Source organism: Rhineura floridana, chromosome 6 (genome assembly GCF_030035675.1).
Source record: "Rhineura floridana isolate rRhiFlo1 chromosome 6, rRhiFlo1.hap2, whole genome shotgun sequence".
Classification (NCBI taxonomy): domain Eukaryota; kingdom Metazoa; phylum Chordata; class Lepidosauria; order Squamata; family Rhineuridae; genus Rhineura; species Rhineura floridana.
Genome location: NC_084485.1, coordinates 46,734,928 through 46,759,312, shown reverse-complemented (window position 1 = coordinate 46,759,312; position 24,385 = coordinate 46,734,928). Strand labels below are relative to the sequence as shown.

The 24,385-nt window shown below is 42.5% G+C and overlaps 1 protein-coding gene and 1 long non-coding RNA gene across 3 annotated transcripts in view; one reads left to right on the top strand and one right to left on the bottom strand.

Moving 5' to 3' along the window:
* Positions 1-256: 256 nt before the first annotated feature.
* On the top strand, positions 257-24,383 carry LOC133387257 (uncharacterized). 2 transcript variants are annotated; one of them, XR_009763434.1, is made up of 6 exons: positions 257-594; positions 6,799-6,889; positions 10,640-10,734; positions 13,686-13,795; positions 21,557-21,671; positions 23,510-24,383. It is a non-coding gene; the product is annotated as an uncharacterized LOC133387257 (long non-coding RNA). The 2 variants fall into 2 exon arrangements; XR_009763435.1 differs by lacking the exon at positions 10,640-10,734 and having other exon boundaries at positions 435-594.
* The window catches only part of SNTA1 (syntrophin alpha 1), a 93,421-nt gene continuing 91,358 nt past the window's right edge, over positions 22,323-24,385 (bottom strand). Inside the window, exon 8 of the mRNA XM_061631659.1 lies at positions 22,323-23,618. Within this exon, the coding sequence (XP_061487643.1) occupies positions 23,526-23,618 (93 nt within the window). The 3' untranslated portion in view covers positions 22,323-23,525. The remainder of the gene's footprint in view (positions 23,619-24,385) is intronic.

Here is a 24,385-nt window from a genome sequence, read left to right as displayed (position 1 = left end):
GGCCAAAAAAAGGTCAGCCACCACTCTTTAACAGATGATGTCAAGAACAGAACCTGGGGTCATTTACATGCAACGCTTGTGCTCTGCCACTTAGCTACAGCCCCTACTCTGATGTTCCTCATGCTGTACATTCCAAGGAATGCTGTGTAAAGGAATTATCACTCAGTCAGCCCACTAAGAAACCTGGAAGTGGAACCCTAACCAGTGACCCCACCAGGGAAGAGGTATGGACTCAATCAGCTGTTCCTAGTATGTTGTAAAAACCAAACCCTGGTGTGCTCACCCGCTGTTCAGTGTCTACTGTTAGAAAGGACAAGACTCAATTCTGTCTGCAAGTAGTGTTGCTTTCCTGGAAGACTTTCCCTATTATCTCAAATAGGGGAGGTCAATGGTTTCTTAGTAAGCCCTTTATGCATGCTAAGTATTACTTCAAATGTAGAGCCCCAACAGTGGAAACAGCCCCAGGTGGTAAGCATTGCCTCAAATCAAACTGTGAGAAAATCCCAGGCAGGTGGAGCTGTTCTTCTCTGTTCAGCAGAAGTAACAGAAGAACCTGCATCTATCAATATTTGTCTGCATATGAAACTACTAAAGGTACAGAAGTCCTGTTCTCTATCATATCTGGCCACTATTGTTAAAGATTCGTGGAACACAATATACCATAGATATGGCTCAGTGGGTGGCCTTTGGTGTTGGTGGAAGAGGTGTTAGGAGGAGTGGAGTCTTATTCCTTTCTGGGGTGGGGGGAAATGGAATGGAGTATTCTGGAAAAGGGTATGGCTGGCTGGAATCCTGAAGAGGAGCACTCCACACACACTAACATTTGTTGCAAGTCCCTTTTATAGACCTCTATTCCTTCATTCAAAAGTGTCAGTGGGTGCTAAATTATTTGTTTCTATGAAATTACTTTCCTAGAGATGAAGCAGATGTGGCTCTGAAATAGAATAGTAGGAAGGGGCCTATAAGGCTATCGTCCAACCTGCTTAATGCATGAATCCAGGTTAAAGCATACCTGACAGGTGCTGTCCAGCTGCCTCTTTAATGTTTGCAGTGTCAGAGAGCCCACCACCTCCCTAGGTAATTGGTTCCATTGCATACTTTTCATGCAGGTTCCCAGGTTCAAATGTCTTAGGTTCAAACCTCAGCATCTCCAGATAGGCTTGGGAAAGACCCTGTTCTGAAAACCTGAAGAGTCACTGCTAGTCAGGCAATACCCAGCTAGATGGACCAATGATCTGACGCAGTATAAAGGCAGTTTTCTATGTTCCATTGGGTCCATATTGGGATCTAGAGCTTAAATTATGTATTAATAATGTCCCATCCCAGTAATCTATAAAATTGGCTGGCAAAGCTATAACGTTTTCTGGAAACAAATTCTACCTCAGTAATAGAACATTTCAGGAGGAAGGGGCGAATCATTCATGTAATGGGAATTGCTGTTTTGTTTTGTTTTCAGATCTAATGTGAAACCTTGTATTATAGAAACAGAAGAAACAGTGACTTTACTTTGCCAGGTCCCATAAATTTAAAGCAAAAATATTTGCTGTACCCAGGGATATAATGCTATTGCCCCCATAATATCAGCTATACTTTACACTAATCAAATGCAATCTCCATGTCCTCGGCACGGGAAATAGATGTGGTATCTTGTATACCTCTGTGTGCTAGTAATTTCAGATGAATATTGACTGTTTAATGACAGCCACTCCAGTACAAATATCAACTGATATTATTCAGTCAGATACAGATGATTGACTAGGGATGACATACATGTTACTCAGCAAATGAATTATTTGGCTCGCCCTTCCCCACAGCGCGCTGTCTGCTAGGAAATTTTCATTTGGTCTCTTTAACTTGAGAACCAATTGTAAATGTCAGGCCTAAATGGTCAGATTTAAGTGTTAGGTTGTCTTGTTTGATTACAGAAGTAAAAGGTCACAAATGACTAATGAAAAGTACAAGTGATATTGCTAGGGTAATGCTGTAGTGCTGCAGTAAGCAAACAGTGCAGGACAACCTTATCAGTGATTTCATAGTCTCGTTCTCAGAGGGCCTCCCATAGGCATTTTACTGCCCTCTAGTGCCCACAACAGCTATTGCACACCTCCTATTAGGGAAAGCGTCTCCAATTAGTAGGTGCAGTTAAACGAATTTTAGACTTGATAGTCTTGCAGAGGCCCCTTCTTTAAATGTTACTGAGTATTGCTTCATTTACTTCACCTTATGGTAAGCCTGCCCTACTATATTTAGGAGCCCTCCTGCTTATTCTGCGCTGTGGGGCCCTGAAGTCTGCCTCCAAGTCCTGACTTGATGGCACCCACCACCGTATCCAATCTAGGGCTCTGCACAGACTGTTCTCACCATGCCAGACCTCCTGGTGCCCCCTGTTAATTTCTGAAAAGAGAAGACCAGAACAAGAGTCTTCCTGGAAGCAACATTATTGGGATATCCTATTGCATAATCACAAATATGTGGAGATAGGCTATAGCACTTAAACACCTTGGGACTAATTTTTTTTTTAAAGAAAGGCAGGATATAGTTTTTTAAAAAATAAAGAAAGAGATAAATATATGTGATACATTGTCAGAGTTTTTTTTTTTTTAAGGTGAACTGTTCCAAATACAAGTCCTGGCACTGAAAACGGGTTCAGGCACTAAACTCTGAAATTGATTGAGATTGTGTTGCCCAGCCTGATTACCTTAAGATGTTTAGAATAACTTGTAGTCCAAAGCATCTGGAGGGCACCAGGTTGGGGAAAGCTAAATTAGGACCTGGTGGACTTCTCCCCCCCCCTTCACTGCTGCATCTCGGCCCACTCGCCTAACTGATCACCACTGTCATGGTCTTCATAGGAAGCTGCTTTAGACCTAGTCAGATCATTAGTTCATCTCGTCCTGACACCAGATCTTCATGGTTGAACATAAGAAAATCCCTCCTAGATCAGACCAAAGGCCCATCTGGTGCAGCATCCTGTTCTCACAATGGTCAATCAGATGCCTATGGAAACCTGCAAGCAGGATGTGACTGTTCCACCACCTTCTTGCTACTTGATCATTTTTTTAAAAAAAAGAGTAGAGATGCCAGGGATTGAATCTGGGACGTTCTGCAGGCAAAGCATGTTTCATATCACTGAGCAACAGTTCTTCTTACCTTCACACATTGGACCTCTCTGACAGGGAGCCAGTTCTCTCCCCGCCTCTCCATGCTATCAACAAGCTGCTTATTTGAGTTTCTTAAACAGCTGGTGATGATTATGGCTCTCTGACATGCATAAACCCAGACGACCCTTTTGTTCCTCCCAAACAGACACAAGCATGTCTTATTTGTGATATCTGCTCTTGATTTTGCCTGAACATGAAGAAAAACTTCCTGTTAGAGCAGTACGACAATAGAACCAATGACCTAGGGGGGGGTGAGCTCTCCAACACTGGAGGCCTTCAAAAGGCAGCTGGACAACCATCTCTTGGGCATGCTTTAAGTTGGATTCCTGCATTGAGCAGGGGGTTGGACTCAATGGCTGTATAGGCCCCTCCCAACTCTACTATCCTGTGATTCTTTGGTATTCTGAACCCAGCCACTGCAAGCAGCAAGTCCAGTGCGGATTTCTTTGGCAAGTCAAGCAGAGAGTGCTAGGATAAAACGGAAAGCAGGGCAAGATATTTTTGCAGGGGTAATCTTTTTCATAACTACACAACAAGCTGTGCCTGCCCACATTTTCTTTCTTGCACGGTAAGAAAGGTGCAAGGGATGTCCGTCCTCTTTTTATTTCTTTATTCTGGACCCAGAACTTAAAAAGAACACAGGAAGCTACCTTATAGCCAGTCAGACCATTGGCCCATCTACCTTAGTATGATTTATGCTGACTGGGGGTAGCTTTCCAGGGTTTCCCACAGGGGACTTTCATCAGCCCTACCTGGAGATAGCTGGGATTGAACCTAGGACCTTTTGCATGCTCAGTAAGTGCTCTGTCAATGAGCCATGACCTTTCCCTAATTTATTTTCATGGAAACAATTAGAAATGTCCATTGACCTTGCTGAATAAGGGAATCGAAGTATACAAATGAGATCTGTACCAAAATGTTGCAAGGTGTAGTGTTCTTGATCAGGATCCTGGCTGCCCAGCCGGTTCCACTTTCAGGACTCTTTACCCTATCCCATTTTTCCAGTTTTCCTTTGGTTCCCTCTAACAGTCTGTCAGCATTCCAAGCCCACTGGACATGCTCACTTCCCACTGAGGTGGGTTCTCCCCCTCTCACTCATTTTTCCTAAATATTTTTGTACTTCTGCCAACCTTGCAGTTATCCCAAGCTTGCCGATACTAACCTTTTGTGTGCAAATGTCTACATGTTTTGGCTACATAAGGATCCATACTCAGAGAATAATTTTTGTATTAGTACATAGCAGATGTGGTGAACCTTTGGCCCTCCTGAACTAAAGCTTCCATCATCCCTGGCCATTGGCCATGCTTGCTGGTGCTGATGGGAGCTATAGTTGAGCAACGTCTGGAGGGCCAAAGGTTCCCCACACTTGGTATACAGGATGGTGATGATACATAGATTGTTCCACTCACTGAGCAGGACTTGTAAAGTTGCATATGGTTTAATCATGATTTTCAAAGTATAAAGTATTAAGGGTGGTATTCAACAGTAGTCTACTCAGCATAGACCCACTGAAGGTAATGAACATGCCTAAATTATGTTTATTAATTTGATGGGTCTACTCTGAGTAGGGCTTATTTGAATACAACCCTAATCGAACAGAGTTTCGCTTAAGTAGATTAAATGGATTCTCACATCCCCATGGTTTGCAGAGCTCCTCTCCATATATTATTTATTCTGGTGATATTCAACATTAGTTGTACTTGGAGTAGACCCACTGAAATCAATGGACTGAAATAAATTAATTTACAGTGGGTGATTTAAGTCTATTGATTTCAGGATGTCTCCTCTCAGTATGATTGAACTGGGTATCACCCTTCGTCTCTATACAAACATAGCAAAACAGTAATTAAAATATCAAAACTGCATCTCAAAAAAAATATCACCTAAGGCAGTAGGCTATAATATTCAGACTGTTGGGTCTCCAGTTTCCAATTATGTTCCATGAGCCCAGGCATACAAATGCATCTTCAGTTGACACCTAAACACTGACAATGTGAGGAAGAACCGAACTGTCCCAGGGAGAGAATTCCACAAAAGGGATATATTGTAGATATCCACAAATGTTGTCGTGGACCCTATTCACCCTATTTACTACTCTGAGTTGCAAACACAGAGTTAAGTCTACTCCCCTGGTTCCTGAGTGACTGCATTTTGCATGCCCTTGCTTTTTGACATTTATGGTATATTAACCTTATACCTTAAATGCTGCATTTCCCTCTGGGTTTGAAAGGTCAGAAACTACTTATTGACATATGTAATGTAGCCACATTCTACTAGCTGAGAAGCGGAACATCCTGTTACTTGAGATACACTTATTGTGACGGTTGAGGTTAATTTTCACAGCCCTCTTTTCAGTGTGTGAATGGTCCTTCATTCCCCACCCCCCAGGGCAAATAGTGGGGGGAATTCATATCAGAAAAAAAAATAGGGGTGGGAAGGACCAACCCCCACTACTCCCTCATCCAATCACATCTCACTCATGGTTTATATCACTTTTTTTGCGGGGGTGGTGGTGTAAAAGTAGAGCCAGCATTAGCACCTGGCATCCTTGGGCATCTGCCAGGACCTCAGCAGATTATTGATGAATCTTTTCCTTGGCTTGGGTAGCTTGGCTTGGGTCTAGTCACTATTATGATTTCCCACAATTCCCTCAGCTGCCACTATGTTGAAATTGTGGGGAATGAACATGACAGCTACATCTACCCACTTGGCGCTGGTGAAGGCACTGCTGTGCTGCCTGCTGCCAGCAAAGCCCACCAAGGCCCACTGTCAGAGCAGGGGCCAACTTGAAGGGCCAGTGCTATGTGTGAGTGATTCAGTCAGGGATCACCCAGTTTGGTTCAAAGGCTTTCTGAGAGCACCCTTTCTCTGATGGCAAGGAGCAGAGCAGACATCACCTGGACATCACAATGACTGCCCTTCTATACTTGAATGGAATATTGGTGGACTAATCAACTCCTTTGGGGGCTTTGTCCTGAGGGTGGATGAGTAACTCACAACCCCCTCCACACCTTGAAAAAAACATGAGGAGGGGTTTGCCGGGCTGCACAAACTAGCCGCACCTCCTGCCATCACTACATACCACCACCACCACCACACTCCCCTAGCGTTTGTCCATTTGACAACTAGTGGAAAGAGTTCTCCACCTATTCATACGTACATGTAGATAGCTTCTACACACGGCTAATTGGCCTGGCTAATTGGGGTCCCTCTTCAAGTACATCTGTATGTGCAGAGAACTCTTTCCAATAATGATTGGGGAGGGAGTGGCAGTGGTGAGCAGTGATGTGGGCGGTAGGAGAGGCTAGCCCAGATAGCTTTGCGACCCCCTCCTCGTGGTCTTTCAATGTCTGGAGGGGATCATGTGTACTCTCCCCCTTATCTTAACAGAATGGTGTTCCCTGTACATGCACCCCAGTGTCAGCAGAATGTTGGTTCTTTAGATGCTGAACCTGCTTCATTCAAGAGAATAAAATGTTGGATCCTTCAAAATGCAATTTCTGGGGTGGAAGGTGGTGGACATCTCTATGCCAAACAATAAAATTGTACTGAAATAGAATTCTATTACAACTGATATTTATTGTTGTTGTTGTTATTGTTATTAATTTATTTATTACATTTGTATACCGCCCCATAGCCAAAGCTCTCTGGGCGGTTTACAACAATTAATTATCCTGCATGAACAGAAAGGCCAACCTAGAGGATACACAGGAGATAGGAGTAACATGGTAAGTCTGTTCTCTCTGGATTAAGTGGCATTTAAGTGGCATTTAGTGGCCCTTGCCACTACATAAGAAAGATTTTCCCTTTGCCTGAGGTGTGGTGGCATCAAGGGCTCTTCCACAAGGCTTTGTGTATTTTTTAAAAAGGAAATAAAAGAACAGATTAAAGAGAAGGGTGGAGAGAATTCTTCCTTGCCAGGAGTTGTACAAAACCGCTGCAGAGTAAGTACCTCTGCTGATTAAAATGACTGACTAGTGGAAGAGTTTATTTAAAAGGAAGCTTGTTTCTTTCATGTTAGTTAGCATTTTATCTTGTTCTTAAAAGCTAGTGAGCTAAAATCAAGTGGGCAGAGAAAGTGGAAAGGAGACCAGTTCCTCTGTATTCCCAACCTGGTGTTCTAGTATAGTTTTTCCTGCTATCGTTCTTGCTGGTTGTTTCTGTCAGATGCCTGCCATGAGTTGTCCCTGCTTGCTGATCTGCAGCATTTTCATGCTGCTTCATTTGCAGAGCCAATAGTGGCTCCTGTCTAGAGCAGCCTTTCCCAACCAGTGTGCCTCCAGATGTTGTTGGACCACAACTCCCATCAGCCTCAGCCAGCATTGCCAATGGTCAGGGAGATGGGAGTTGTGGTCCAACAACATCTGGAGGCACACTGGTTGGGAAAGGCTGGTCTAGGGACTGAATGGACCTTTGAAGTGAGGCTTTTTTATCTTGTATTTTGCTAGCAATATATTCTTATGCTCACCCTACTTCTCCAAGCACTGAGACATTCCAGGTGCACACGATCTATCCAGGTTTGATTTCCTATGAAATGAGGTTTTACTGATGTAGTATTTCCATTTATTTACAAATATACTGGTTGGGCATAGGTGGAGGCTTAGTTTAAATATATCAACATTTTAGCATGTGTTTTTTAAATTGTTTTAAATTTTTTAAATAGTGTTTTAAATTGTTTTTAACAGATGTGTTTTAAATTTGTATGTTTTTGATGTTTTTAGTTGCTGTAAACCGCCCAGAGAGCTTTGGCTATGGGGCGGTATACAAATACAATAAATAAATAAATCAACAGAGACAAAATGCTGCGAACTTAAAGCAGAGTTGGGTGCCATGCAGCCCTTGGCTCAATTTCATGTGGGTGGGGGAGCCTGGAGGGAGGGAGATACTTGTCTAAAATCCTGGAGAGCTGTTGTCAATCAGTGCAGACAATACTGCGCTAGATGGACCAGTGATCTGATTCGGTATAAGGGAGTTTCCTATGTTCTATGTTAGGGGTGGGTGGGGTGCAGAAACAGATGGACTAGTGAAAGGAGGGAGAGAGAGTCCTCTGCAAGGACTCAGTTCAGATCTCCAGCAAGAGTGACATGTCCCTCCCCTAGCAGCCTGCTGGGCAGGTAGGTGGGGTGAGGAGAGAGAGGGGGTAGCAAAAAGAAAAGGGGGCAATGATATCCTTTGTTGATTCTCACCTTGTCCTTTCGTGGCTTCACCTTCTCCCACCACCAGGATGTGGCTCCCAGTATTATTACCCTTAAAAGAATGTAGCCCTCAACAGATAAAAATGTTTCCCATATGCGCTCAGCTCCCTCCTTCTTGTCTCAGTTTGCCCCAAACTGCAGTTTAATCTTTGCACAGACACCTCACTTACATTATCCTTCACTAAAGGATGGGGGAGGGCAGAGGTCTGCCTCCTTTTCCTATGGTTTTAAGATCCACCCCAAATGGCCCTGTATCAAGAAGCAATTGGCTAACTCTCTATTTATTTATTATTTATTATTTGATTTATATCCCACCTTTCCTCCCAGCAGGAGCCCAGGGCAGCAAACAGAAATGCTAAAAACACTTTAAAACATCATAAACTTTAATTTCAATGGCAACACATCACCTGTACAACTCTAACAAAGGAAGGTGCCAGTCCAGATGTGTGCCACCCAGTCTGATAACAATATATATCTTTAGGAGTGCATTCTGAAACTGCATCCCTCTTCTTTGCAATGGCCAGAGATTTTGGGACTCTGTAACTCACTGAAGCCTTTGTCCTCGTTACTCTTATAAAGAACATAGGAAGCTGTCATCCTGTTGGACCATTGGCTCATCTAACTCAGTCTTTTCTGCATTGTCTTGCAACGACTCTGCAGGATTTCAGTTAGGGGATGTTCTCATCTCTGCGTGGCAAAGTGCCGGGGATTGAACCTGGGACCTTCTGTATATTAAGCAGATGTTCTACCACTGAGCTGTGGCCCTTCCCCTAAATAGTTACATGAAAACGGATTAGAATGTTGTGTTCCCACCCCCACTTCCATATTCTCTTCAGGAAACAAGGAGATCATGTATGGGCTGAATGACTCACTGTAGAAGTCTTTGGTAATTTTTTTTACAATGCTGGAATCCAATAGATAATACTTTTAGGAGCCAGATCTGCCAAAATGTGTAGATTTGTATGAGTTATATAGTCGTGTTCCTAGTGGAACAGAATCTCCAGTACAATGTTTTTTGCCCCACAGAACCTGTTGTATATGAGAATTTGGAGCATTTTGCCAGTTGGCCAGAACAATCAACTTTGACAGTGCTGATTACATGTCTTGGGAAGGAAGGGAGCCTAGATTAATCCCACCCAAGTAGTATGCATGGAGCCAAGCCAGCACAGATAGCTTCTTTCACACCTCCCAGTGCTAGATGTGAGGTTTTTAAAAATTCTATTCAGTGGTCTTTTGCACACATAGGATCATGTTCAAAGCTAGCCTAAGATGATTTTGCAGCTTGAAGCAGAATATCGTAATGGGTTTTGCTATCAAATTTCTTTGAGTAATATCACTATCACTGTGGGATGCCTGGAGCTTAAGGCAATACCTGGCCAGAGTCTTGGCCTTGACAAAGGAGTGCTAACAGCCCAGGATGTTCAAGTGATGTATCTCCATAGAAGATAATTGATAGATAATTGCTCTTGACAGCAGGATTTTCCTTAAGTCTTCTGAAAGGAGGAAAAGCAGATATCTCTTTTCCCTCATTCCCAAGCGAAGGATGATGCAATCTAGTGCCTGTGAAAGAACAGACTGAAGTTTTTTCATGGTACAGAGATACTGCTGATTGGAGTTCTATAAGCATTTTTTGTGGCAGTGCATGTGTGTGTGTGTGACTCTTTGGAGATCTGATGCGAGGCAGTGGATTTGACTGTCAAAGTGTTTAAAGGTGCACCTCCATCTATGCTCAACCTGTATATTAGTAAATAAACTCAAATTTTACAAAATATCAAAAGCCTCCAGTGACCTTCTTCCAAAGGAAACTAAACCCAGGTAAGTGATGTGGTCATGGAACTCCTCAACCTACACAAAAGAAATTAGTGGGTATAAGCCCCAGTCATATTACCTGTAACAGAAGACAAAAATCAATGAACATTTCTGTGTGAAGTGGGGGGTGGAGCTCAGGAGTAGGGCACATGCTTTGCATGCAGAAGATCCCTGGTTCAATTCTGGTATCCAGTAGCATAGTGGCAAATTCAGAAGTGTGGGGTCCCTTAATGATAGTCACAGCCCCCTTCTAAAATTATACAACCTTTCTAAGGTTGTGAAATAATCTGGCCAGGCTTGAATACCACTTTCTGGTTCTCTATCACTGTCACTATTGACTGTCCTTTCTGTCAGAGATATTGCTTGATTTACTGAATTCAATGTCTACATTTTTATCTCCTGCTGCTACCCAACTGCTTGATGATGTAGATGGGATGCTGTCATCAGGATTCACTGTCTCTTCTGCAATTACAGAATTCTCTCTCTCCACAAAATTGGCTTTTGAAGCAGGAACAAACAGGAACACCTTTCACTCTGATTGGCTCCAATCAGCAGGAAAGAACAAGGAAGTAAGTTAGAAGACTCCTCCTCTCAGTGGCTCACACACTCCCCTTTCATGCTGATTAGCTCATAGGACACTGGAGACTTAGGGCCCCTGCTGGGACCTGGCTCCCAAAAAAGAAAAGGGTCCAAGACCCCTTGAAACCCTGGATGACTACACCTCTGCTGGTATCTCCAGGTAGGGCTGGGAGTTTCACTGGAAACCCTGAAGAACAGGGCTGACTCCAGGAATGCAGGGGCCCTTGGGCATCAGCTTCCCCTGGGCCCTGGCGTGTGTGTGCGTGCGCATGCACGCACGTACACAGCCCCCCACCTACCTGTCTGCTGTCTTTTACCATTGCCCTTAACGAAGATGGTGGCCGCGGTTTCTCTAAGGGGATGACGCCTCTGCCACCATCTTAGTTGATGGCACGTGTGCGTGCTACACACGTGCATCTCTGCCATCAACAAAGATGGCGGCAGGGGCTTCAGTACCTTAGGGAAACCGTGGCCGCCATCTTTGTTAAGGGCAATGGTAAAAGACAGCAGACAGGTAAGTGGGGGCATGGGGGGCCCGCAGATTGCAGAAGGGGAGCGGAGGGGCGGCTGAGGGGGCCCCTGTAGCTCCAGGGGCCATCGGGCCAGTGCCCCACCTGGCCGCCCACTGGCAACCAGCATAGACCAGCCTTTCCCAAACTGGTGTTGTGCTGATGTTTTTGAACTACAACTCCTATCATCCCTGACCATTGGCCATGCTGGCTGGGGCAGATGGGAGTTGTGGTCCAACAACATGAGCACAGTACCAGGTTGGGAATAGCTAGCTTGTATTTATTGTATTTATATATTGCTTGTTTTTTATCTTTTTGTACACCGCCCAGAGAGCCTTCGGGCTTAGGGCGGTATATAAATTAAATTAAATAAATAATAAAATAAAATAAAATAGTGTAAACAATACTGAGCTAAATGGACCAATGGTCTGACTTGGAATAAGGCAGCTTGGCATGTCTTCTGCAGTTCTGAACCTGTCCAGGCTCCCATGGATGGGTCGGGTTGCTCAGCCAGAGATATATTTATGAAGGCCTTCCAGTCAGAAGACCTCACGGAAGTACACTGTTCTCTCAGCTTACTCTCTACATTGCCTAAAGGGGGTTATATAGTCTTGAATCATTCCCACATCCCCAATTACTGGAGCGTGTGCTACATATTTCTCAGAGGCATCCTTCTTTTGACATGCAGATTTCAGACCAATTGCCTTTTCAAATCCATCTTTTCTTTTTTAATTTTTCTCTGACACATTGCCTTCTGTTGCTGCCTTGTATGTTTCTGTTTATTGCCTCAGCTAGGATTACATTTCCTAATTGGGAGGGTGGTGAGGAGAGCTTCATTGGGTCAACATGACCTCCAAATGCTTATGACTGATCTTGATCTTTCCTGGTTTCCTTAATGCTGCAATGTGTTTCCTGCAGCTGCTATATAGAATCTTTGTGCTGAACATTTGTCTACCTTCTGTTCTTTATCTGTTTGATTGCAGCAGATTTATAAGGCAATACAACACGTAAGATGACACTACACAAGGTAGTCCTTTTGTGAGATTTTCCACAAGAAGTCAATATTGGAGTACAATGCTTTTAGGCTTAGGAGTTAATGTATGGATAGGTTTGGAATAAGCAATTCAGATAGTATCCAAAGTTTTTTTTGAGATTAACTGAATAAAAAACAACTGAATAAGTGTGTGTGTATGTGTGCACACATGTGTCTCTATCAGTCTGCATGGTCTTTGACACAGAAGATCTGCAGAAGAGGAGGTACCTGGATTTTGCCATAGAACGCCACCTGACTTTCCAGTTAAGTCCTAAAATAAACTTTCTTAGGACTTAACTGGAAATGCAATCCTATTAATGGACTGAACCACAGTGCAATTCAACACTAACTTGGAAAAAATGAATAAGAAAATGTATGCATCTGAACTGGAACACAGACAAACTTGAATATTCCAAACACAAAATCAAATTAATTTGCATATATCTAATTAGTATAAACAATTCATATCATGTAGTTTTCTACAGGACCATGTTCTGTTGCCACCAGAACACTTCCAGCATCAGCAGAAGTTAGTCGAATACATATTACTTTCTTATCTGTTTAGCAAAGAAAAGTGATATTTTGCTCTATTGATAAAGACCAGTCATATGGAAATGGACGAGGTGGTGAGATTGAGGATGTTCATGAGCAACAAAGGTATGGAAAGGAGATACAATGGGACTTGAAGCACTTGACTTTGGCTAGGTTGTTTCCTTCCCTGCGATTCAGCTCTGTGTAGCAAAGATTTTTGCCTGACCAATGGCCCCAAATGGGAGTGTGCCTCTTCATCCCTACCAACAGACATGCAGTCATGTTCACTGAGGTCTAACTGGATGCAGCAGCGATTAGCACTTTCTGGGTTGATGGAAACATGCCGCTATGGGTAGATCATCCTCACAGGCTCAGACAAATGTTGGACAACCAGTTCTAGGTAACTTCCCCCCCAACTGGCACCCCGGCCTACAGTCTCTGAAATGGAATCCTAGCCCTTTGAAGAGATACAAAAACTTGTTGTGGATTGGGTGTGATTCCTTCTTTTATTGAAATAAGCTTTAAAGGATAATAGCAGCAGGGTAGTAACAGGAAGCTAAATTACTATAATAATATTTTTCCTAGAACAGACATGCTTTTGATCAGAGAAAAACACACCATCTGTTTCTGAATTACTTGTTGTATTGATTTAACAGTTTGTAAGGTTTTTTCCTCCAAATCCGTATTGTCAGGGTTTCTGAGAATGTGACATTTAAGTGTGATAAAACATAGGGTCCTCCTTAATTATGAGAGAAGATTGCTTCTGTGGCCAGTAATACGTGTGTACTGCATTAATCCTTTAGCCCAGTGTTCTTTCTCAAGTGGATTCTTATCTTTGTTCCAAAAAAATTAACTGTCATTCCTCTAGAAACTTCAGTTTGATGACAGTTTGAAAACATCCACTTCACTTTGATGACCATGGCTAACTTGCAACTGGAGCCACTGGGGGAGATGGTTCTACGTTCTAAAATGGAAATGGTGAGTGATTTTCAGATTACACAGATAAACTGATGTTTCTCCACAATTAGGGTATATTTTTTTTATCACATTTGTGTCTGCCTTTCCTTCAAGACAGAACTCAAACCAGCATATATAGGGATTCCAGGTTTAGCCTTCCATCTAGGCAATGATCAGTCCCAGTTCTTAGTTTCAGCAAGGGTGCTTCATCACATGCCTTCAGAGCACAGCCCTGGCTCCCTGGGGTAGTATATATTCTCTGCTGCTGCTTGTAGTAATGGCTGTTATTCAACTAATGTGTCCAGAATCAGCTCAAGGATTACCACTAATGCAACAAAGCTTGCATGTCCTGTGCCCTTTCCAAATCTGCTCTAGAAGGTTGGGGGAACCCCTAGACAAGACTTAGGGGGTGAAGGAGAGGGGGAAGGTCCTGTTGTGTTAGCAGTAATCCTTACACTGACTGGATGCTTACTTAGAGCTATGTTGAATTAAATAATAATAATAATTAATAATAATAATAGCTATTATTATTCTACACCCAAAAAGCACAACTAATAATTAATCAGGGATGTTGGAACTGTAGTCCAACAACATTTGGAGGGCCACAAGTTCCTCACCCCTCTAACAGGGAGATCCTGGATTATTGGTTGTTTTTTCTTAAGTATTTGAACACTTTGTGAATTGATACCTTATTGCAATGGCCCAACTTGCATGAATGGGACTTAAGTTGGTTTTGCACTCACTGAGAGTTGTAGTGGCTGGAAGATGTGAAACAGAGATATGGTGGCATGTGTATATACCTCAGTCATAGTCTTTTCCCAAATGATGTGATGTGAATTCAGAAAAGGGCAGCCAAAATTATCAAGAGCATGGAGCAACGTCCCTGTGAGTAAAGGTTGCAGCATTTGGGACTTTTTCGTTTAAAGAAAAGGCGAGTAAGAGGTGACATGATAGAAGTGTATAAAATTATGCAGGGCATGGAGAAAGTGGATAGAGAAAAGTTTTTCTCCCTCTCTTGTAACCCTGGAACTCGTGGACATCCAATGAATATGAATGTTAAAAGATTCAGGACAGACAAAAGAAAGGACTTCATGCAGAGCATAGTTAAAAAGTGGAATTTGCTGCCACAAGGGGCAGTGATGGCCAACAACTTGGATGGTTTTAAAAGAGGATTGGACAAATTCATGGAGGATCAGTGACTACTAGCCATAATGTCTATGCTCTGCCTCCATGGCTGGAGGCAGTATGCTTCTGAATACCAGTTGCTGGAAATGGCAGGAGGGGAGAGTGCACTTATGCTCAGGCCCTGCTTGTGGGCTTCCCTTGGGCATTTGGTTGGCCACTGTGAGGACAGGATGCTGGACTAGATGGACCATTTGCCTGATACACCAGGCTCTTCTTTTGTTCTTATAAGTAATTGCAGTTCAGATAGGAAACAAAATTTATCATTCCAACTGAAAATCTCAGGATGGGCAGGCGGACAAGACAGAGTATAGCAAGTCCTGGTGAGGGAAAAGGTACAATAGACCACCTACTCTGTGGGTGACAGATAGGATGAAACAAAGAAAATGAACCACTCCCACAAACATGCAATAAGATGTCTGCTTTGCTGGCTCCCACCATGGAATTGCAAACTGGGATGGCAATAGGCATATGCAACAGATGAAAATTGAACAACTGTCACCCAGACAACTGCCACCAAACCATCCCATTTTGTATCACACTGATTTGTCCCCAGGAATCTAATTTTGATCCACGAATGAGGCTCCAAACTTGGGAGCTAATCAAGGACTATAGTGCAAAAGGGACTTTAAGGTTGCCTATCTCAATCCTGATCAGAAATGGGTTTATGTTATTGAGCCATCTTCTCTCATTCTTGGATTACAGAATGGTGTAGAGATGTTACGGAGCATTCTTCCATGTCAATACTTACCCCAGCATTTCAGGCTATCTATATGTTTCAAAGTCATGCTGTGGGAAAGCTTCTATCCATGTGCTCACCTTGTAGATAAGCTCACTGACTTTACAGTGCTGAGTGTTCAGATTTACACACTGGCCCTATCATTTTTTTAAGCACAGCTATACACACTTTTGCAGAACAACAAATGTTGTTAGTTCTTATTGTTGTTACTACTCTTACATTGTTTTGTGGGAGGCTTATATAATCAGCACCATCTAATAGTTTTTCAGAGTATAGAAACGGTATTACCATGACAACCACTAACCAGCAATTGCGTCAGCCAAGGGGAAAGAGAATACATTGCTGCAGAATCAATTTATTACTGTTGCTGAAGAGTGCCATTCTTTATATATTTAAAATACCTGGCACTTGGGATGAGATTGTATCTGAGCTAATGGCTTGCATACATAAAATGAACATTTCTCTCTTGATAATGGGAGCCTTTATCTTAGTAATGAGTCATGACTCTCTCTCTCTCTCTCTCTCTCTTCTGCCCCTTCCCCAATGATGATTGAGAGTATGGGTATAAATTCAAGGGACTACCCATATGGCACTACTTACAAGTATGTAGCATTGCTTTTCTATTTAGCTCTTAGCTGTTTATATACACAGGCCGCAATTGGAAAGGGTGAAGTGCAATTAAACCTACTGAAATCAATGAGATTAAGCATAGTTAGCTAGTTAGCTCTGGGTTGGATTATAGCCATAGGGTGCAATTAGAGAACCTGTTTGTTCCAGTGTGTTTGCTATTGCAGTGACCAAGAAGTGGGAATAGACTTGAATCTGGCACTCAGAAAAGGGTTAAATACATGACAGGTTCCTTATCTAGTTCTGCAGTAAGTCTTCCACAGTGTCCATAGAGAATAGGTATTGCTTAGTTTTTGCATTTGTCCATGCTTTTGGACATATGCATTGTTCTAAAGTTTAAGTCTTAATTCCACACTTAACTGCTATTATTTGGGAATATGGGGAGCAATTTTCCACTGAAAACATATCTATACTAGGGGATGCACATCTGATTGCTCTGCTCGCCAGTCCCTGCCATTCCTGCCATGGTAACCCCCTAAAGCTTCCACTTCCCACCACATGCAACTACTAAGTTCTCTTTTCACCTTCCCAACCCCATTTCTGAAGCCATTTCTCTTATATTCTGCAGCGTGTATGCTGTATTAAAATTAAGTGTGTGTGTCAAAATTCTGCACCAAAGTAACCTAAATTCAATGAAAAGAGTTCTGCAAACCTATACAAATTAGCCCATTTTTACAAATGTGGCCCCTAATTTACATTGTTCCTTCTAAATATAGGTTGTGAGCACGCTCATCACCTACAGCAAAGCAATTCCATTGGCCACACCTGGGGGGGCAATGGGTTGATCTGCCCCATCAGTTGCAAAATCTGTTTGAAGCTGAATTTTTAAATAATGCACTCAAGCTGATCTCACCAGGTTTTATAGTAAAAATGGGCGGGCTTTGACTAGCATTGTGTGCCCTCGTTTTCAGAAAAGAGAACTGGATACGCACTGGAACTGGCGGAACAGTAAACGTGTCTCTACCCATAGAGAGGAGCAAAAGAGTAGACAAGACACTGAAGCCCAGCCACTTGCTGCTTTTATGGCTAATTCTACAGTGGCAGGTACCTAATCTAGGCAGATGCTATAAGGAGACTGGTAGCAAGGGGTGTTTCCTTTCACAGCTTCTAGGACCATTTGTGAGGGTCTTGCTCCTTTCAGGGGGGTGAATAAATGACCTATTATGGCACCTTAGATAGGAGGCTACAGGTCAAAATTAAGAGGTTGGATCAGCCAGTTCACAGCCAGCTGCCTTGTGACCAAAGGCAGCATTACCCATCTGGAAAAGACTCATCAACCTCTGAAGTCATCATCTTCTCCCTGGCAAGCTTCTGAAGTCCCTTGTGAGAGAAATCTGGGGTCCGACATGGAAACAGCTGGACCACTTGATGCCAGCCAAGAGAGAGATTAAAACAATGACTATGATTGTGAAGGAGCTCAGGCTGCCTGCTCTTAATCCCACGCACACACTTCACATATGAACATATAGTGAGTGGTGGCAACACCTGCCATCTCCAAAGATGGAGAATTATATTTTTGTATGTTTGTTGGTGTTCTTCTTACTTTGCTTCTTTTCTGTGTTACTAATGTTCCTACAGAGAATCTAATTTAGAAAATTTTATTTCTCTCATTATTCATCCTACAAATCTGTGTCAAATTTATTTTTATTAATTTCAAAGCCTTTTTATTGGTCAATGTCACAGGATGGTGAAGACAGCCTTTTGTGTTTCAAATTGGAGGTTATGCTCGATTTCTATTTTGGGCACATTAACAGTTGAATCTGAAACTGAAGTTTGATGTAAAATCAGACTGATTACAATATTATTCCACAATTATTTTTGGAGCTTTTTAGTGTAAATTTTGCAAAGTGTTGCAGTACTTCACATATTCAGAGAAATAGAAACAAAAGAAAATGATTTCCTATAGGAGCTTCACTAAAATTGCAAAGTAAATCAGACATCTTTAAACTGACCATCTGAACATATCAACTGTCTTAATAATGTTGCTTCCTCCCTGCTAAAACAAGATCAGCACAGCACATGTCTTCTTTCTATTATTTGGACTGATTGCAGGTGTTGCCACCACTCACCATATGCTCAGAGGAACATGTTACCAAATTCTTCCAAGCTACACAGGAAGTGGATTGGACTGTGAAAGACCAACTCAAATTGTGTTTGCATTTTGACCAATTTGTAGGGCAGTACAATATCTCAGCGAGGAGGTCAGGTCTCCTGCTCCCCTGGTGCATTCACTATAGCTGCCCAATTTCCTTGCTTTTTAAAGTTCGATAGAAATATCTGTTGGCTATAGGTACATTCTTAAACCGCAAGGTTTTTTGCCTATTAGTGAATATCCCTGCTTTTTAATTCGTGAGATAAGAAATGGGATCCTGTGCAAGTTTGCTGAGAATGGATTGTTCATTTGCATACTTATTGAGTTCAGTGGGATTTACTCTCCTGCAATCACGCTTAGGATAGGTGAAACTGACCACAGGGGATGGGAAGAGTAGGAGGGGGAGGAGGAGGAGGAGGGAGGAAAGGGCAGAGGGGAGGAGGGGGATGGGAGTAGGCGGGAGGGGGAGGGGAAGACAGGTTTGATCATTTGCATGTTTATTGAGCAATCATGCTTAGGATAGGTAAAACCGACGGGGGGAGGGAGGGCTGGAGTGGGCAGGGAAGGAGGAAGAAAGAAGAGGGGAGGAGGAAGGGAGAGGAGAGGGGAAGGTGGGGAAAGGCAGGTCTGATCATTTGTATGCTTATTGAGTTCAGTGGGATTTACTCCCATGCAATCATGGTTAGGATAGGTAAAACTGACCATGGGGGAGGAGGAGGGGGAAGGGGAAGGAGTGGATTGGAGGGGGGCAAAGGAAGGGGGAGGTTAGGTTTGATCATTTGCATACTTATAGAGTTCAATGGTATTTACTCCCGTGCAATCATGCTTAAGACAGGTAAAACTGACCATGGGGAGGGGGAAGGGGAAAGAGGGGATTGGAAGGGGATGGGGATAAGGAGGGAGGGGCAAAGGAAGGGGGAGAGAAGGGACAAGAGGAAGAGGATAGAAGGGAGAAGGGAGGGTGGGTTTGATCATTTGCATACTTTTTGAGTTCAATGGATTTATTTCTGTGCAATCATGTTTGAAAATGGAAGTGGACTGCCTTCAAGTTGATCCCGACTTATGGTGACCCTATGAATAGGGTTTTCATAGTAAACGGTATTCAGAGGTGATTTTACCATTGCCTTCCTCTGGGGCTAAGAGGCAGTGAATGGCCCAAGGTCACCCAGTGAGCTTCATGGCTGTGTGGGGATTCGTACCCTGGTTTCCCAGGTTGTAGTCCAACAATGACTTGGAGGAGGGGGGTAGGAGGAGGGGAGGAGATTGGGTGGGTGGGCACTGGGCAGAGGGGAAGCCCCTTTCCATTGCAAAAGGAAAACATTGTGAACAGTATCATTGCTTTCCCCCCACCTTTTTATTCTACTGCAGGCACAAGTAGCCTCCCACCCAAATTTAAACCAAAGCTGTCCCTGGCCACATCCACACCAGGCCTTTATTTCACTTTGGACAGTCATGGCTTCTCTCAAATAATCCTGGGAAGTGTCGTTAGTGAAGTGTGCTGAGAGTTGCTAGAAGACGCCCTGTTCCCTTCACAGACCATTAATCAGAGTAGCTGACTGTTAAACCAGTCTGGCCACTGAAGCTCTCTCAGTGGAACAGGAGTCTCCTCTTAGTACCCTTCACAAACTACACTTCCCAGAATTCTATGAGGGAAGCCATAACTGTCTCAAGTGAAATCAAAGTCTGGTGTGTGTGTGGCCCCTGATTAGCCAAGCCCAGCAGCTGTGAGTCTGGCTTTTAGAACACTGACAGTTGGTTCTTACTGAGCATGCCCAACATCATTCAGTTCAATGCAAAATTTCTTAAATTAATTAAAAATCAGCCATTTTTTAAACTTTTAAACTGCAGAAGATGGTCAGAGTATGGGGTAAGGTCAGTAATAGGATTCCAGGTACTTTGTGAACATGGCTGATATTTAATGAATTTCAGCAGATTATGAGAACTCTGACAGGAAAAAGTCCAAAAGGGACTTCTCTCTTTTTACACTTTGAACTCACTATTCTGTCTGACCTGTGTGTATCCCCATGAAAATTTAGAGGGTTGTTAAGCAAGCGTTTCTGAGTTCAGGACTATATGTTTTGTAAGGTTTTGTCTAGAAATGAGCTTATGGGAAGCATCAGAATGGCATGTGAGGTATTTTCAATTTAACATTGCAGAATGTGAAAAATCCACGCTGACTATAGTATACAGCCACTCTCGTGGCTGTATAATAATCTAAATATTGTTTATTTAGCCACAATGATTCATTTTTTCCAGTGTTTGGGGCGCTGGTGATTGTTAATATTATGCAGAAAGTTTAGTAGTAATTGTATGCATGTGTGTACTGCCTTCAAGTCGATTCCGACTTATGGCAACCCTATGAATAGGGTTTTCATGAGGCTGAGAGGCAGTGACTGGCGCAAGGTCACCCAGTGAGCTTCATGGCATTTCCTGTTAAGATTGATCTCAGGCAGTATTGGTGGGAAAGATGATTTCTGAGGAACACACTAGACAAGACCAAACTAGACTAGACAGGATCTCATTTTTTAAAGAAAAAAGCAGCCATGGCGGGTGATTGGATTGAGGCTATACCACAGGCTGTGGGTTGCACTGGTACAGGCTGCAACTCAGTCGCAGAGCATTTGCCATGCATGCAGAAGATCCCAGGTTCAATCCCCACATCTCCAGATAGGACTGAGAATGTCCCCTGCCTGAAACCCTGGAGAAGCACAGCCGTAGGCAGTACAGAGGTAGATGGACCAAGGGCCTGATTCAGTACAAGGCAGCTGGGCACACGTGCTGTTAGTTGTGTATTTAGGAGCTGTGTGAAGTGGCCTTATGTGCAAACCAACTTATGGGTGTACTGCTCCTCTACATGCAATGGCATTCTGGGCTTATCAGCATTCCCCCTCACGTGTGGGAACCTGAAGTACACAGGACTGCTTCACGTGGGCAGTCGGGGGGGCAGCTCCACAGGACAGCATAATCCCCTCAGGTCCACTTTCAAAATGTGAGCAGCTGTGTAAACCCCACCCCAATACTTTCTAAAGTGTGGTTTGAACCTGTATTCCCTATATTTTGAGGTGGCATTTGTGCTCAGGGCAGAGAATGCTTCTTCAGTTCATTTTCACCACAGTGAAAATCCTCTCTCTCTCTCTCCCAGTTAGGTTTCGCAAGAAACAGTTTCTCCCCATTCACCGAATAAGAGCACTGTGAAAAAGCTGGCTGAAGGTCCTTACAATGCTTTTAGACCAGACTGCACTGTGGATGGTTGCATGGTGAGTAGTGGATCGGGATGGAATTCGCTATCTGATTCCGTTCCATTTTTCAATTCGTCAAAGGGGCTGCCAGTTCCTATTTGCTATAAATTGTGTTCGAGTTATTGCAATTCCTGGTTCTTCGTTTTTTCCTGCAAATTATGTAATTTTCTCCATTATTCTGTATGCTGCCATATATTTATATATACAGCAGCAGCAGATTACAAAAATAATTATGTAAATACATAATTCTTGCCGTGGATTTTTTTAAAAAATTATGGTATTGCTAACAGCTGCAAATGCACACAAAGAGTGGGAGCTTGTTTGACGATGAAACAAATTTGTGTATTATCCCAATATTCAATACCAAATCCAATTTGGTGAATATTTTACCCCATCCTTAGTAGCAGACAGTTATCGGCACTACCGACTTCTTGTCTCTTCTGTTATTCCCTTCAGTGGTAATCAGCACCACCGGAATATCTGTAAGCATGCAATGTGTGTAGGCTGTGTTATGACTCATGTAAGTGGTGGTCATTGCAGCCTGTTGGGGAACGATACATGTAAGTTATGTGTCATGCTGTGTTGGGGATGTATATTGCTGAGTTTCCGCCCCACACACACACACAAATGATATTTGATAAATGAATTAGAGCAGATAAGAGCAAAGAGTGAAAGTCACGTAGGCAATTTTATCAGAGTTAAACATTCCTGAACAACAGGACTCTGAGCAGTTGATAACAGTCATATATACGGGAGGCAACCAGAAAGCTGCTCCAATTAAAATTAAATTGAGATGAGAAAGCCACTGTTGTGTCAAAAATTGGTAAATTTCACGCTTAGTGGGCAACTCCAAATGTTGTTTTCAATTCAAACAGGAAAACAAGCTATGCTTCAGTCATCTTTAGTAATCTGTATTTATTCTCGCAAAAAAGGAAAACAAAATAATAAAGATAACCCCATGCATGAATTTTAGCCCATAAAACGAATTGTTTCCCTTACTCAAGAGCACCTCCAGTTTAAAACATATTATCTTACAAACAAAAAACTGAAGGGCCAAGAGTTAGCAAACAAATAAAAATTAAAATCATTTTCCTGACCTTTTCAAATCAAGCACCTTCTTTTTATGGCTTCTGTAACTATCTCAAACGTTTGGATAAATGAGCAAATCCACGTAGCCACTTTTCAGCTTATGTCTGCCCTGTGTAAAAGAAATGGTTTAGGAGCTTTTCCATATTTTATGCATTATGGTTAATGAAGAGATCTAGCTTAATCTACCACATTTTCAACTCAACCCTAAGCATGTTTACTTAGCAGTAAGCCCCATTGGATTAAATAGGTCTTAGTCCCAGGTAGGTGTGCACAGTGTTGCAGTCTCTGTGTGCAAAATGGCTTTGAAATTGCAGAGCAAAAACCACTGTAAGCACCCCTGTAAGGTTCATAAACTGAGCTATATAAATATAAAACCTTGATACAAACAATTTTTAATATATATATATATATATATAAAATATCATCTTGAAGGCACTAATGTGACAACAGAACTGGGTTGGTATGACATTTTCAGCAGTCATGTTTTCCAAGCTTGTGCTATATTTTAGGGATATCATGTGCTGATGGGCAACTTTATAAGAACAGTTTATTGCATGGGCTGTCCATTCTGGGGCTTGCATACTGAGGCAGTTTGCCTGTCCGTGAGTTTCAATCAATTGTCCTGGAAGTTTAATGGCTTCCTTTGGTTGTGGATGCATTACACCAGTTGCCCTTGATCCAGTCTGTATTGGCGTTTTTAAAATGTGCTCTGGCCATGAAAGCATAGCCATAGTGCATAGATCACATGAAGTCTTGTCTCTCTCCAGATTCTGCCCCGTGTTCCTATGCCAGCAATCCCAGCCGAGTCACTTTGGCAGAGAGGAATGAGTGGATGATGAAGACAATGGTTTTGGGGCAGGAATGAAGATCTAGTTGCTGCAATGAAGGAAAACATTGACAACAATCAGTGGTTGGTTCAAAGCATTTCACCACACTATATTCCTGGAAAATTGACCCTTCTCTATAGATGATTGTAAAATAAAGAGTTAAGAACTACAAAAAGTAGAAGAATTGGACAAATCCATTAATCATCCACCACACAACCCCAGAGAAGAAGTGGCTGCACCCAACATATTAGATGATGGACTGATACAGTTCCTTCTCCATCATATAAAAAGAAAGTTCAACATAGATTAGTGATCATAATAGATGCTATGCTAAGTTTTACTAGGAGTAGACTCATCAAAATTAATGAGCCTAAGTTAGTCATGCGCATTAATTTCAATGGGTCTACTCTGAGTAAGCAATGGCTAAAACCCATAATGAAGGGTTAAGCACTGGGAGAAAAAAGAGAGAATGTGCTATTGGGGGAACTTGCCACTGAGTACCAGACAGACAGCAATAATAAAAGACCAAGGACATTGAACTGTGTATAATTCTTTATCCATGCCTACTTCAAGACTCTGCATATTGCTCTGACCTTAAGAGAAAAAAACTGACCTTTAACCCTGTACTTGTAATACCTTATGCAAATTAAGGATATTTGCGTACACTAACTTGCTTTGCAACCCTGTTTTTATGTTCATTTTATCAAAATAGGAATAGTGATGGAGCAGAGGCTGCCATGTTTTCTCTCATTCTATCATGCAAAATCTGTTTTTAAGATGTTTTAGAGTGTTTTTAGTGTTTTGTTTGCCACCCTG